The sequence below is a fragment of the Mustelus asterias genome, chromosome 18 (genome assembly GCF_964213995.1).
Source record: "Mustelus asterias chromosome 18, sMusAst1.hap1.1, whole genome shotgun sequence".
Taxonomy (NCBI): Eukaryota; Metazoa; Chordata; class Chondrichthyes; order Carcharhiniformes; family Triakidae; genus Mustelus; species Mustelus asterias.
The window spans coordinates 29,492,895-29,505,769 of NC_135818.1; the positions used below are offsets into that span (position 1 = coordinate 29,492,895).

A 12,875-nucleotide genomic window follows, 5' to 3' on the forward strand; every position below is an offset into this window, starting at 1 on the left:
GGAGGGTCACAGTTTTTTTTTAACTGGTCGGTGCAACATCGTGGGCCGAAGGGCCTGTTCTGCGCTGTAATGTTCTATGTTCTATGTTCTATCCCCAGCCTCTTCGAAGACCAGCTCAGATGCATCACCTCACCCTCAATGTTACAGCAGCAAATTCCATTCCCTGCCCCCAGTAGCCTGCAACCCACCCCCCAACCATTTTTCACATTTCCGCACCATGGCCCAGTGTCCGGAGGGTGCTGGGGATGCCATGCCCAGATGGTGTGACCCAGTGGGCCTGCAGGGCACCCAAAGCTGGCACTGTTTGTCCTGAGCACTTGGAATGCCTAACCAGTCACGGGTATACCACAGGCACTTGGATATGGGGATCACATTCTCAGTGAGCTGAAGGGCCTCCCCCGCTCAGAACGACACAAGGCCCTCTGGGTCCGGTTGGGGTACGGTCATCCCAGTGGGAGGTGAATTACACACATATTAGTCACAGCTGTGGGATGCAATAACATTTATTGGTGAAACTGGTGGCCGTGATTGTTAACAGTGCCTATTGTCCTAACCCTAATTATTGCAGTCCTTCACCCGTGCCCTCTTGGTGACCCTATCACTTTTTTCTCTCATGTGGCCTAGCACTACGTCGAGGTGTCCCCTTATGGTTTACATCAGAGCTGGAGGCAGTCAGCTGTGTTCCACAGCCCGTGGCCTATGATGCCATTAGTGGGCATTCCTCTGGAGGCCCGGGACCTGGAGGGCTCCGGCCGGTTTTCTGCTGCCCTTGAGATGCACCAGTGTCAGGAAGGGGGGAGTTGGAAGGCCTTGCGACAGCCTGAGATTCCCAGATGGAAGGCCCATACACAGGCTCCAGCCCTTCCCCCTCTCTCTGGGTGTCAATGGGCCCCTGCGTCACTCCGTGGGATGGCGGGACAGCCGGACTGAGCTCCAGAAGCCTCGGCGTCACCTGGCCCTGCCAGTTCTGGCGGCCCAACTGCATTCACCTCATGGTGTGTGAGCCCCTGGCAATGGCCCTCTGAGTCTGGGCCAAGCGCATGATGCCCTCAGCACGTGCCCTCTGAGACTGGGCCAAGCACTGCAACCCCTCAGCCATGGTCTGCTATGACTGGGCCATTCTCTCAAGGTCCAGAGCCATAGCCCACTGTGTCTCGGCCATGGCCCACTGCATCTCCAGGATGCTCTCTAACCCCTTAGCCATTGCTCGCTGTGACTTGAGAAGGGTCCCAAAGTTTCAGGGGAGACCATGGACTGGTGCAATTTACAGTTGTATGGTACTGTTGCGTGCACCAGCCTCCAGCCCAGGCCCGATGTAGTGGGGGAAGATCCCTCTGTAGACGGACGTCCACTGGGGACCTCCGCCGCTGAACAGCAACAAGGCACGCCAAAGTGTGTTTGGACAATGGACGAGGGCACGGTAGTGGAAGGTGTGCAACAGTAGCCCATACAGGAAACCCATCCATACACGGGTGAAGGGCTGCACTCGTTTGGTTTAGGAAAACAGGCACTGTTATAATGCACCTTTAAGTATCAGCACCTCATGTTATTGCACCAATAAGTGTTATTGTACTCCACAGCTGTGACTAATATGTCTGTGATTCACCTCCCACAAGCTTGACTGTACCCCAATCGGACCCAAAGGGGCTCAGAGCATCATTCTGCACGGGAGAGGCTTTGCGGCCCACTAAGCATGCGATGCCCATTTCCCAGCACCTATGCCAGATCCCTAACTGGCATGGGATTCCAAGTACTCATCTCAAGTTGTACCAGTACTAGGTGCCCGGTAAACCTACTGTGCCACACAATCTGGCATGGCATCCTCTGCACGCAGCAGACACTGGGACTGGCCCCCCCACAAGCAGCTGTCCCCCCCATCCCCAGGGCATTAAGTGGACGGTGGTACCCTGATCCCACCCAGACATGAGCCCAGGTGTCAGCGAGTAGTCAGAGAAGAGGTAGGAGCAGACTTCATAGAATCATAGAGTCCCTACGGTGCTTAAGGAGGCCATTTGGCCCATCGAGTCTGCACCAACCCTCTGACAGAGCATCTTACCCAGGCGCACCCCTGCCCTATCACCATGGCCCCACACCTTTAGCCCACTAATCCCCCGAACCTACACATCTTAGGACACTAATGGACAATTAAGCATGGCCAATCCACTTAACCTGCACATCTTTGCACTTGTGTTATCAGCATCACAGTGTGCTGCATAGTGAGTCATTGTCACCCTCCTGCCTAGACCAGTAACTGACATGGCCAACCCAGGTCCATTACTCTGGTATAATGTCATGGGACCCATGGCGGGGGGGTGTCGGCAAGAGTTGTAGAGGGTTGCAGGCTCCCGGGGCAAGGGGTGCGGTTTGCAGCTGGTGGACCGCACACCCCCAGTTGGAGAACCTTGTGGTGATGAGAACCTCCCTGGCCGCCCTGCACTGCCGCACCCTTGCAGCCGCCGCCTGTCCTCCATTCCCCCGTCTCTTTCTTGGCCTCATCCTGCTCCACATCCTCCTGGGCATCCTCCCCCCCAAGGGAGGAGGTCTTCCTGGTCACTTTCCTCTTCCTCCAGGTTGTGGAGCACGCAGCAGACAACCACGATACAGGAGCCTGTTGGGGGTTGTACTGGAGGGCCCCACCACAGCGATCCAGGCAGCGGAACCACATCTATAGGAGCCTAATGCACTGCTCGATGATGGACTGGGTGGCTGCGTGGGCCTCCTCTTCGTCCGTGGTCTCCGCACTGGTGTCATCAACCAAGTCCGAGGCAGGTAGCCCTTATCCCCCACGAGCCATCCCGGCTGGTCATTGAAGAGGCTAGGAACGTCACAACTCCACAAGGTGAAACTATCGTGCATACTCCCCAGGTAGCACACACCTGCGTGATGTTCATCTTGTGTTTGCAGACTAACTGAACCTTCAGGGAGTGGAGCCCCTTTCTCTTGATGAACCGTGGGCTTGATGGCTTGGGAACTGCAGGGCAATGCGTGTGCAAACAGTAGTCCCCTGCAGGTTCGGCATGCCGGTGACAGTGGCAATGCCTGGAGCCTGGCCTTTCTGGCCCAGGTCAAAATGGATGTACTGACCTGTCCAGGCGAACAGGGCACACTTGTCCCCATTGGCAGCCTGGAAGGACTCAGTGGTGTTAAAGTTAAGGCCCGTCATGACTTTCTCCGCCACCAGAGTGGGTGTCACTCTGTATCTTGGGCCAATGGGCACCCTCCTCCTACCCTTGACCAGTGGCTCTCTGTCCTCCTGCTGCAGCCTTTGGCCTGAGCTGGCCTTGCAGTGTGCACACATCTCCCTCCTCCCCTGCAGCAGCCACAAGAATGACCACCCGGTCCATTAGCTCCCATGCCACAATTCATCTTCGATCAGCAGGGCGGCGGGGAGCTGAAAGAGAGAGAGAGAAAGAGAGAGAGCAAGAGAGAGTGAGAGCGAGAGAGAGCGAGAGAGAGAGTTAGTGGTGAGATTCCCAGGTTCCCAGGGGGGCTGGGGGTGGGGTTGGGGGGCTGGGGGGGGGGGGGGTATGCCGCCCTCATTCAAAGGCACTCAGTGCCTAATTGAGGGACCCAGCATTGTGAAGTGAGGTGAGAGGTTGGCCAGCTGAGAGTGACCACTCTCCCCTTGCTGTTGACCCCACTTTCCACCTTATCCCTGTGACCTCCCTCCAGCCATCACCCACCTCTAGTCTCAGTCCTTGCTCCATCCGTGGCCTCAGATCACATAGAAACTAGAAGCAGGAGGAGGCCATTCAGCCCTTCGAGCTGCTCCGCCATTCATCTTGATCATGGCTGATCATCAAATTCAATATTCCGATCCCACCTTCCCCCCATATCCCTTTCGCTCCAAGAGCGACATCTAATTTCTTCACGCTGAAGCATCTCTGCATCCTCCTCACAGCTCTCCCTCCCACCCAACTTTGTATCATCTGCAAATTCGGTGATAATACATCTAGTTCCCTCTTCCAAATCATTAATATATAATGTGAACAGCTGGGGTCCAGGCACAGATCCCTGCGGAACTCCACTAGCCACTGCCTGCCAATCAGAAAAAGACCCATTTATGCCAACTCTTCGCTTCCTACCTGTTAACCAGCTTTCTATCTATCTCGAGACATACCTGCAATCCCATGTGCTTTAACTTTACATAATAGTCTGTTATGTGAGACCTTGTCGAAAGCCTTCTGAAAGTCTAAATAAACCACATCACTGGTTCTCCTTGGTCAACTCTATGAGTTACATCCTCAATAAATTCCAATAGATTCGTCAAGCATGATTTCCCTTTTATAAATCCATGCTGACTCTGTCTGATTATATCACTGTCTGCCAAATGCTGACCTATGAAATCTTTGATCATGGACTCTAGCAATTTCTCCAGTACTGACATAAGGCTCACTGCTCTATAGTTCCCTGTTTTCTCTCTACCTCCCTTTTTGAATAGGTTGGTGTTGTACCAGCAGTAGCCACCACCTCCATGGTAGCTACTGTGTACATGCTGTGTACAGAAGAGCTGTTGGTCTCTGATTGGCTAGCAACTCTTGGTGAATGAGATTTCTGCCCTGAGGTCCTTGACCCCGGGAGAAGGCTCAGAGCTATCCTGTCAATTGCCTGAGTAGTACAAGGTGTGCAGGGCCTTATGTTACACAGCACAGGAGGAGGAGGTTCGTTGGCCCATTTTTCTGTAGACCAATCTAATCTGTCCAGTTCCCCACTCTATCCCTGTTGACCTGAAAGTTTATTTCCCTCAAGTGTTCATCCAATGTTTTTTTGAGATAATTGGCTGTCATCCCTTCCACCACTCTCATAGTCAGCAAGTTCCAGGTCATTATTACTTGCCACTTAAAGAGATTCATCCTCCTTTCCTTCCTTCACCTGCTTAAAATCTTAAATCTGTGTCCTGTGGTTGGGCAGACAATGCAAAGTTTGGTCAAACTGGGAGCTTTCAAGCAGTGATGGAAAGAAGGAGAGGGAGGTGGAGGTTTCGGGAGGGAACTTCAGATCTTAGGGCCTAGGCAATTGTTTTTTACACAGTACCTCCACAGTAACACTTAGTTTGCCCAGGGTTACTCTCTAAATCCACGTCAACACAACCTCCACCACCTGTAAATGTATGTCAGCACAGTGGACTTATCTCAGGCTCATCTCTACATGCAAAGATAAAGTCCAAGCGGGAATGCAACTCTTCTCCAAATCAATAGAAAGTAGCACTGGTGTTGAAAATCTGGTTTAGGAGTGATGTTGGGATACAGCGCGAAGAGTGATCACACCCAGGAAATGGCCTCTCTTACATTGTTTGCCCAGCTGTTGAACTGTTCCAAAATAGGGATACTCACAGTCAAATCCCATCCTGTTCTCAATCCGTTTTTCAATTGGACTTAATGAATAACAATCAGAAGCAGAAACCCTGGATAATTTCCTTATCCCACCCCCATTAAGGAGACACTGCAGTTAATTGAAGTACCCTTACTGAAACTCAAGACCTGCTTGGTGCATTCAGTCAATATCATCTCCATGCAGATATACCAGCTTACACTCCACTTACACTCTGTCCAATCTGTACAAGGAGCATTTCACTGTACCTGAATATTGCAAGAACGGTAGTTTGTGAAAGGTCCAATGCAGCTACTTCCACCATCTCTCCTGGATTAAACATTGAAAAATGAAAAACACATCAATTTTGGAGTTGCGCTTATGACTCGATACTGAAATTCTTACAAATCCAAATGAAACAATCAGTCATTGCAGTGATGAGAGGAGCTACCCTGCACAGTGTAATGCGGCATGGTAGCACAGTGTAATGCGGCACGGTAGCACAGTGTAATGCGGCACGGTAGCACAGTGTAATGCGGCACGGTAGCACAGTGTAATGCGGCACGGTAGCACAGTGTAATGCGGCACGGTAGCACAGTGTAATGCGGCACGGTAGCACAGTGTAATGCGGCACGGTAGCACAGTGTAATGCGGCACGGTAGCACAGTGTAATGCGGCACGGTATCACAGTGGTTAGCACTGCTGCTTCACAGCTCCAGGGTCCCGAGTTCGATTCCCGGCTTGGGTCACTGTCTGTGTGGAGTTTGCACATCCTCCTCGTGTCTGCGTGGGTTTCCTCCGGGTGCTCCGGTTTCCTCCCACAGTCCAAAGATGTGCGGGTTAGGTTGATTGGCCATGCTAAAAATTGCCTCTTAGAGTCCTGAGATGCGTAGGTTAGAGGGATTAGCGGGTAAATATATGGGGATAGGGCCTGGGTGGGATTGTGGTCGGTGCAGACTCGATGGGCCAAATGGCCTCTTTCTGCACTGTAGGGTTTCTATGATTCTATGAATGCCCTGAAATATAACAGCACCCACTAAGAATAAATAAAGCATATATAGAAATAGGGAGAATATGAACTGGACAGACCCTTGGTCAGACCACATCTAGAGTATTGGGTCCAGTTCTAGGCACTCCATCTCAGAAAGGAGATAATGATCTTGCAATGTAGATTCAGAATGATACCAGGGGTAAAGGGTTAAATGATGAAAATAGGTTACATCGACTACCATAGAATACTTACAGTGCAGAAGGAGGTACTTCGGCTCATCGAGTCTGCACTGACACTTAGGAAACACGGTGGCACAGTGGTTAGCACTGCTGCCTCACAGCGCCAGGGACCCGGGTTCAATTCCAGCCTGGGGCGACTGCCTGTGGGGTTTGCACATTCTCCCTGTGTCTGTATGAATGTCCTCCGGGTGCTCCGGTTTCCTCCCACACGCCAAAGATATGCGGGTTAGATAAATTGGCCATGCTAGATTGCCTCTTACGCCAAGTGGGTTAGCAGACTAAATACATGGGCTTATGGGGATAGGGTCTGGATGGGATTGTTGTTGGTGCAGGCTTGATGGGCTGAATAGCTTCTTTCTGCACTGTAGGGATTCTATTCTAAGAGACTCTTACCCAAGCCCTCTCCCCCACCCTATCCCCGTAATTCTGCTAATTTTACACTGGCCAATCCATCTAACCTACACTTCTTGGGGCACTACGGGGCAATTTAGCATGGCCAATCCACCTAACCTGCACATCTTTGGACTGTGGGAAGAAACCAGAGCACCCGGAGGAAACCCATGCAGACACGGGGAGATCGTGCAAAATCCACTCAGTCACCCAAGGCCGGAATTAAACCCGGGTCCCTGGTGCTGTGAGGCAGCAGTGCTAGCCACTGTGCCATCCCACGGCTAGGCTTATATTCCCTTGTATCAGGGGTGATCAATTTGAGGTGTTTAAAATAATTAGATAGGGTAGATATCTGGGATTGTATGGTTTGAGTTGGGTCAATGTGAGAGACATTGATGGGGCAGAATTTCCATTAGTATCAGTGCTACCTGGAGTGTCACAGGTTTGGAATACCATCGCACCAATTCCAGGGTAAAGCAGCTACTCTCAAGTTCTTGGCCCAACCCCTGAAGAACAATGGGTGGAATTGTATCAGTGGCATGCCGTTCCTGATGGCAGAATTGGAATGTGCGCTGCTCCAGCTTTCTTGCTTCTTCCCATTTCCTACACATTCACAAATCAAATTTGAAGTGCTGGTGATGTGCATCATAGAATCATTGAATCATAGAATCATACAGTACAGAAGGAGGCCATTCAGCACATTGGGTCTGCACCAACCACAATCCCACCCTGGCCCTATCCCCATAACCGCGTACATTTACCCTCGCTAGTCCCCCTGACACTAAGAGGCAATTTAGCATGGCCAATCCACCTAACCCACACATCTTTGGATTGTGGGAGGAAACCCACACAGACATGGTGAGAACGTGCAAACTCCACACAGGCAGTGACCCAAGCCGGGAATCGAATCTGGGTCCCTAGCGCTATGAGGCAGCAGTGCCGACCACTGTAAAGCTTGTGCTGCCGCAGGGGAATAGTGTGCAATTCTGCGGCAGCAGAAGCTTTACAGTGGTGAGGTCTGCTGTCAGCTGACAATGTAATTGGTACGGACAGGCTGTAAATGATCCTCTTGGTCAAACCGGGAGTTTCTACATGACGTTGCTGCTCATCTCCACTGCCATTAACATGAAGTTATCAGACACAAAGATGGCAGAAGTGTGCTTTTCAAATTTAAATTTCACTTGCAAGCAATTCACATAACATTAGTTTCACTTTATTCATGCGTGCATCTTTGTTATTTGCTGAGACTTACTTAGTCAGAGAGCTAATTATACTGGCAGGCCTCATGGTTAGATACATTGATGGTTACAAGGGAGCTAGGAATATTTCCTTTATTGTGGAAGAAACAACATTGAGGCAACTGTACCAGAATTTAGCAAAGTATCAGTTCTGGGGAGAAAACGGGTGAAAATCTCCAGTTCTATTCTCTCTCCCTATCTTGTCACTTCAACATCTAAAAAAAAGTGAGTGGGGTTTGCACCATCACTCTCACAGGGTGGAAACTCTTAATGCCAGGAACTGGCTCCACAAGTAAATATAAAATCCACCCCCCGCCCCAACTATCCCCGACAGGACATGTCCCTCCCCCAGGGGACAAGCACACTTTACAGTGCTTCCTCAGTATAAAAAATTATCGTTCCAAGTTTATTCCTTGTTACAGTGAACCTATCATAACTATTCCAAAAAAAACCTCTTCTCATTGCGACATACTGGTTGCAATGCATGATGCTAAAACTACACTACAACCTCAGTGTCATCTACAAATGCAGTCGGTAAGTAGCTGAACTTGGCTGATGCTTTCCAGAGCCTTCCTGCTCACCAGAAACCAGGCAGATTGTGAGAAGGACATAGACATCATGACAACAGAGGTGAACATAGAACAGAACATAGAACAGTACAGCACAGAACAGGCCCTTCGGCCCATGATGTTGTGCCGAGCTTTATCTGAAACCAATATCAAGCTATCCCACTCCCTATCATCCTGGTGTGCTCCATGTGCCTATCCAATAACCGCTTAAATGTTCCTAAAGTGTCTGACTCCACTATCACTGCAGGCAGTCCATTCCATACCCCAACCACTCTCTGCGTAAAGAACCTACCTCTGATATCCTTCCTGTATCTCCCACCACGAACCCTATAGTTATGCCCCCTTGTAATAGCTCCATCCACCCGAGGAAATAGTCTTTGAACGTTCACTCTATCTATCCCCTTCATCATTTTATAAACCTCTATTAAATCTCCCCTCAGCCTCCTCCGCTCCAGAGAGAACAGCCCGAGCTCCCGCAACCTTTCCTCATAAGACCTACCCTCCAAACCAGGCAGCATCCTGGTAAATCTCCTCTGCACTCTTTCCAGCGCTTCCACATCCTTCTTATAGTGAGGTGACCAGAACTGCACACAATATTCCAAATGTGGTCTCACCAAGGTCCTGTACAGTTGCAGCATAACCCCACGGCTCTTAAACTCCAACCCCCTGTTAATAAAAGCTAACACACTATAGGCCTTCTTCACGGCTCTATCCACTTGAGTGGCAACCTTTAGAGATCTGTGGATATGAACCCCAAGATCTCTCTGTTCCTCCACAGTCTTCAGAACCCTACCTTTGACCCTGTAATCCACATTTAAATTTGTCCTACCAAAATGAATCACCTCACATTTATCAGGGTTAAACTCTATTTGCCATTTTTCAGCCCAGCTTTGCATCCTATCTATGTCTCTTTGCAGCCAACAACAGCCCTCCACCTCATCCACTACTCCACCAATCTTGGTATCATCAGCAAATTTACTGATCCACCCTTCAGCCCCCTCCTCTAAGTCATTAATAAAAATCACAAAGAGCAGAGGACCAAGCATTGATCCCTGCGGCACTCCGCTAGCAACCTGCCTCCAATCCGAAAATTTTCCATCCACCACCACCCTGTCTTCGATCAGACAGCCAGTTACCTATCCAATCGGCCAACTTTCCCTCTATACCACACCTCCTCACTTTCATCATAAGCCGACCATGGGGGACCTTATCAAGCGCCTTACTAAAATCCATGTATATGACATCAACTGCCTTACCTTCATCAACACACTTAGTTACCTCCTCAAAAAATTCTATCAAATTTGTGAGGCATGACTTGCCCTTCACGAATCCGTGCTGACTATCCCGGATTAATCCGCATCTTTCTAAATGGTCGTAAATCCCATCTCTAAGGACCTTTTCCATCAATTTACCAACCACCGAAGTAAGACTATCCGGTCTATAATTACCAGGGTCATTTCTATTCCCTTTCTTAAACAGAGGAACAACATTCGCCATTCTCCAGTCCTCTGGCACCATCCCCGTGGACAGCGAGGACCCAAAGATCAAAGCCAAAGGCTCTGCAATCTCATCCCTTGCCTCCCAAAGAATCCTAGGATACATTTCATCAGGCCCAGGGGACTTATCGACCTTCAGTTTATTCAAAACTGCCAGGACATCCTCCCTCCGAACATCTATTTCCTCCAGCCTATTAGCCTGTAACATTTTCTCTTCCTCAAAAACATGGCCCCTCTCCTTGGTGAACACTGAAGAAAAGTATTCATTCATCACCTCGCCTATCTCTACTGACTCCATACACAAGTTCCCATTACTGTCCTTGACCGGCCCTAACCTCACCCTGGTCATTCTTTTATTCCTCACATAAGAGTAAAAAGCCTTGGGGTTTTCCTTGATCCGACCCGTCAAGGACTTCTCGTGTCCCCTCCTAGCTCTCCTAAGCCCCTTTTTCAGCTCATTCCTTGCTAACTTGTAACCCTCAATCGAGCCATCTGAACCTTGTTTCCTCATCCCTCCATAAGCTTCCCTCTTCCTTTTCACAAGACATTCCACCTCTTTCGTGAACCATGGTTCCCTCACTCGGCCATTTCCTCCCTGCCTGACAGGGACATACCTATCAAGGACATCCAGTATTTGTTCCTTGAAAAAGTTCCACTTTTCATTAGTTCCATTCTCTGACAGTTTCTGTTCCCAACTTATGCCCCCTAATTCTTGCCTAATCGCATCATAATTACCTCTCCCCCAATTGTAAACCTTGCCCTGCCGTACGGCCCTATCCCTCTCCATTGCAATAACAAAAGACACCGAATTGTGGTCACTATCTCCAAAGTGCTCTCCCACAACCAAATCTAACACTTGGCCCGGTTCATTTCCCAGTACCAAATCCAATGTGGCCTCACCTCTTGTCGGCCTATCCACATATTGTGTCAGGAAACCCTCCTGTACACACTGCACAAAAACTGCCCCATCCGAACTATTTGACCTACAAAGGTTCCAATCAATATTTGGAAAGTTAAAGTCCCCCATGACAACTACCCTGTGACCCACACACATATCCACAATCTGCTTAGCAATTTCTTCCTCCACATCTCTATTACTATTTGGGGGCCTATAGTAAACTCCTAACAACGTGATCGCTCCTTTCCTATTTCTAACCTCAGCCCATATTACCTCAGTGTGCAGATCCCCCTCGAAGTGCCTTTCCGCAGCCGTTAAACTATCCTTGATTAACAATGCCACTCCTCCACCTCTTTTACCAGCTTCCCTACACTTAGTGAAACATCTATACCCCGGAACGTCCAACAACCATTCCTGTCCTTGTTCTACCCACGTCTCCGTAATGGCCACAACATCGTAGTCCCAAGTACCAATCCATGCCCCAAGTTCATCTACCTTGTTCCGGATGCTCCTTGCATTGAAGTAGACACACTTCAACCCACCTTCCTGTCTACCGGTACCCACCCTTGACCCTGATACCTTCCCCAATACCTCACCACCCTCACTGACTTCTGGACTACAACTCCTTTTCCCACTCCCCTGACAAATTTGTTTAAATCCCCCTGAAGAGCCGTAACAAATTTCCCTCCTAGGATATTGGTGCCCCTCTGGTTCAGGTGCACCCCGTCCTGTTTGTACAGGTCCCACCTTCCCCAGAATGTGTTCCAATTATCCACGTATCTGAAACCCTCCCTCCTACACCATCCCTGCAACCACATGTTTAACTGCACTCTCTCCCTGTTCCTCAACTCGCTATCACGTGGCACCGGCAACGTACCAGAGATGACCACCTGTTTTGTCTTGGCTCTCAGCTTCCAGCCCAGCTCCAGAAATTCCTGCTTTAAATCCCCGTCCCTTCTCTTACCTATGTCATTGGTACCAATGTGTACCACGACTTGTGACTGTTTCCCCTCCCCCTTCAGAATCCGGAAAACACGGTCTGAGACGTCACGGACCTTGGCATCTGGTAGGCAACATACCATCCGTGAGTCTCTTTTGCTGCCACAGAACCTCCTATCTATCCCTCTAACGAGTCCCCAATAACTATTGCCCTCCCGCTCTGCCCCTTACCCTCCCGAGCCACAGAGACGGACACAGTGCTGGAGATCCTCTCACTGCGGCTCACCACTGGTATGTCATCCCCCTCAACCGTATCCAAAGCGGAATACTTGTTGCTAAGGGGAACGACCACCGGGGATCCCTGCACGGACTGCTTCCTCCCAGCCCCTCTCACCGTCACCCATCTGTTTTCATTCCTCGGAGTAACTGTATTCCGAAAGCTTCTGTCTATGGCCACCTCTGCGTCCCTAATGATCCTAAGTTCATCCAACTCCAGCTCCAGTTCCCTAACACGGTTTTGGAGGAGCTGCAGATGGGTGCACTTCCCACAGGTGTAATCAGCAGGGACACTGTCATCGTCCCTCACCTCAAACACAGTGCAAGAGGAACATAGCACTGCCTGCACACCCATCCCCTCTAGATACCTTGCCAGTACCAGGTAGAAACAGCAAAAATGAATTAAACTCACCCCTGCTCGCCCTTTCTGCCTAAGCCCTGTGAGCCAAAGCCTTATAGCTCACACTCTGCTTCCCACTCACTCCACTGTCCACTCCCGACGCTGCCCGCTGTATACTGCAGCCTACCT

The 12,875-nt window shown here is 50.0% G+C and overlaps 1 protein-coding gene across 1 annotated transcript in view; it reads right to left on the reverse strand.

Annotated features, from left to right (window-relative positions):
* Window positions 1-12,875, reverse strand: part of LOC144506907 (papilin-like) — a 206,819-nt gene that overhangs the window by 101,054 nt on the left and 92,890 nt on the right. The window contains exon 3 of the mRNA XM_078233261.1: window positions 5,580-5,640. Within this exon, the coding sequence (XP_078089387.1) occupies window positions 5,580-5,640 (61 nt within the window). The remainder of the gene's footprint in view (window positions 1-5,579; window positions 5,641-12,875) is intronic.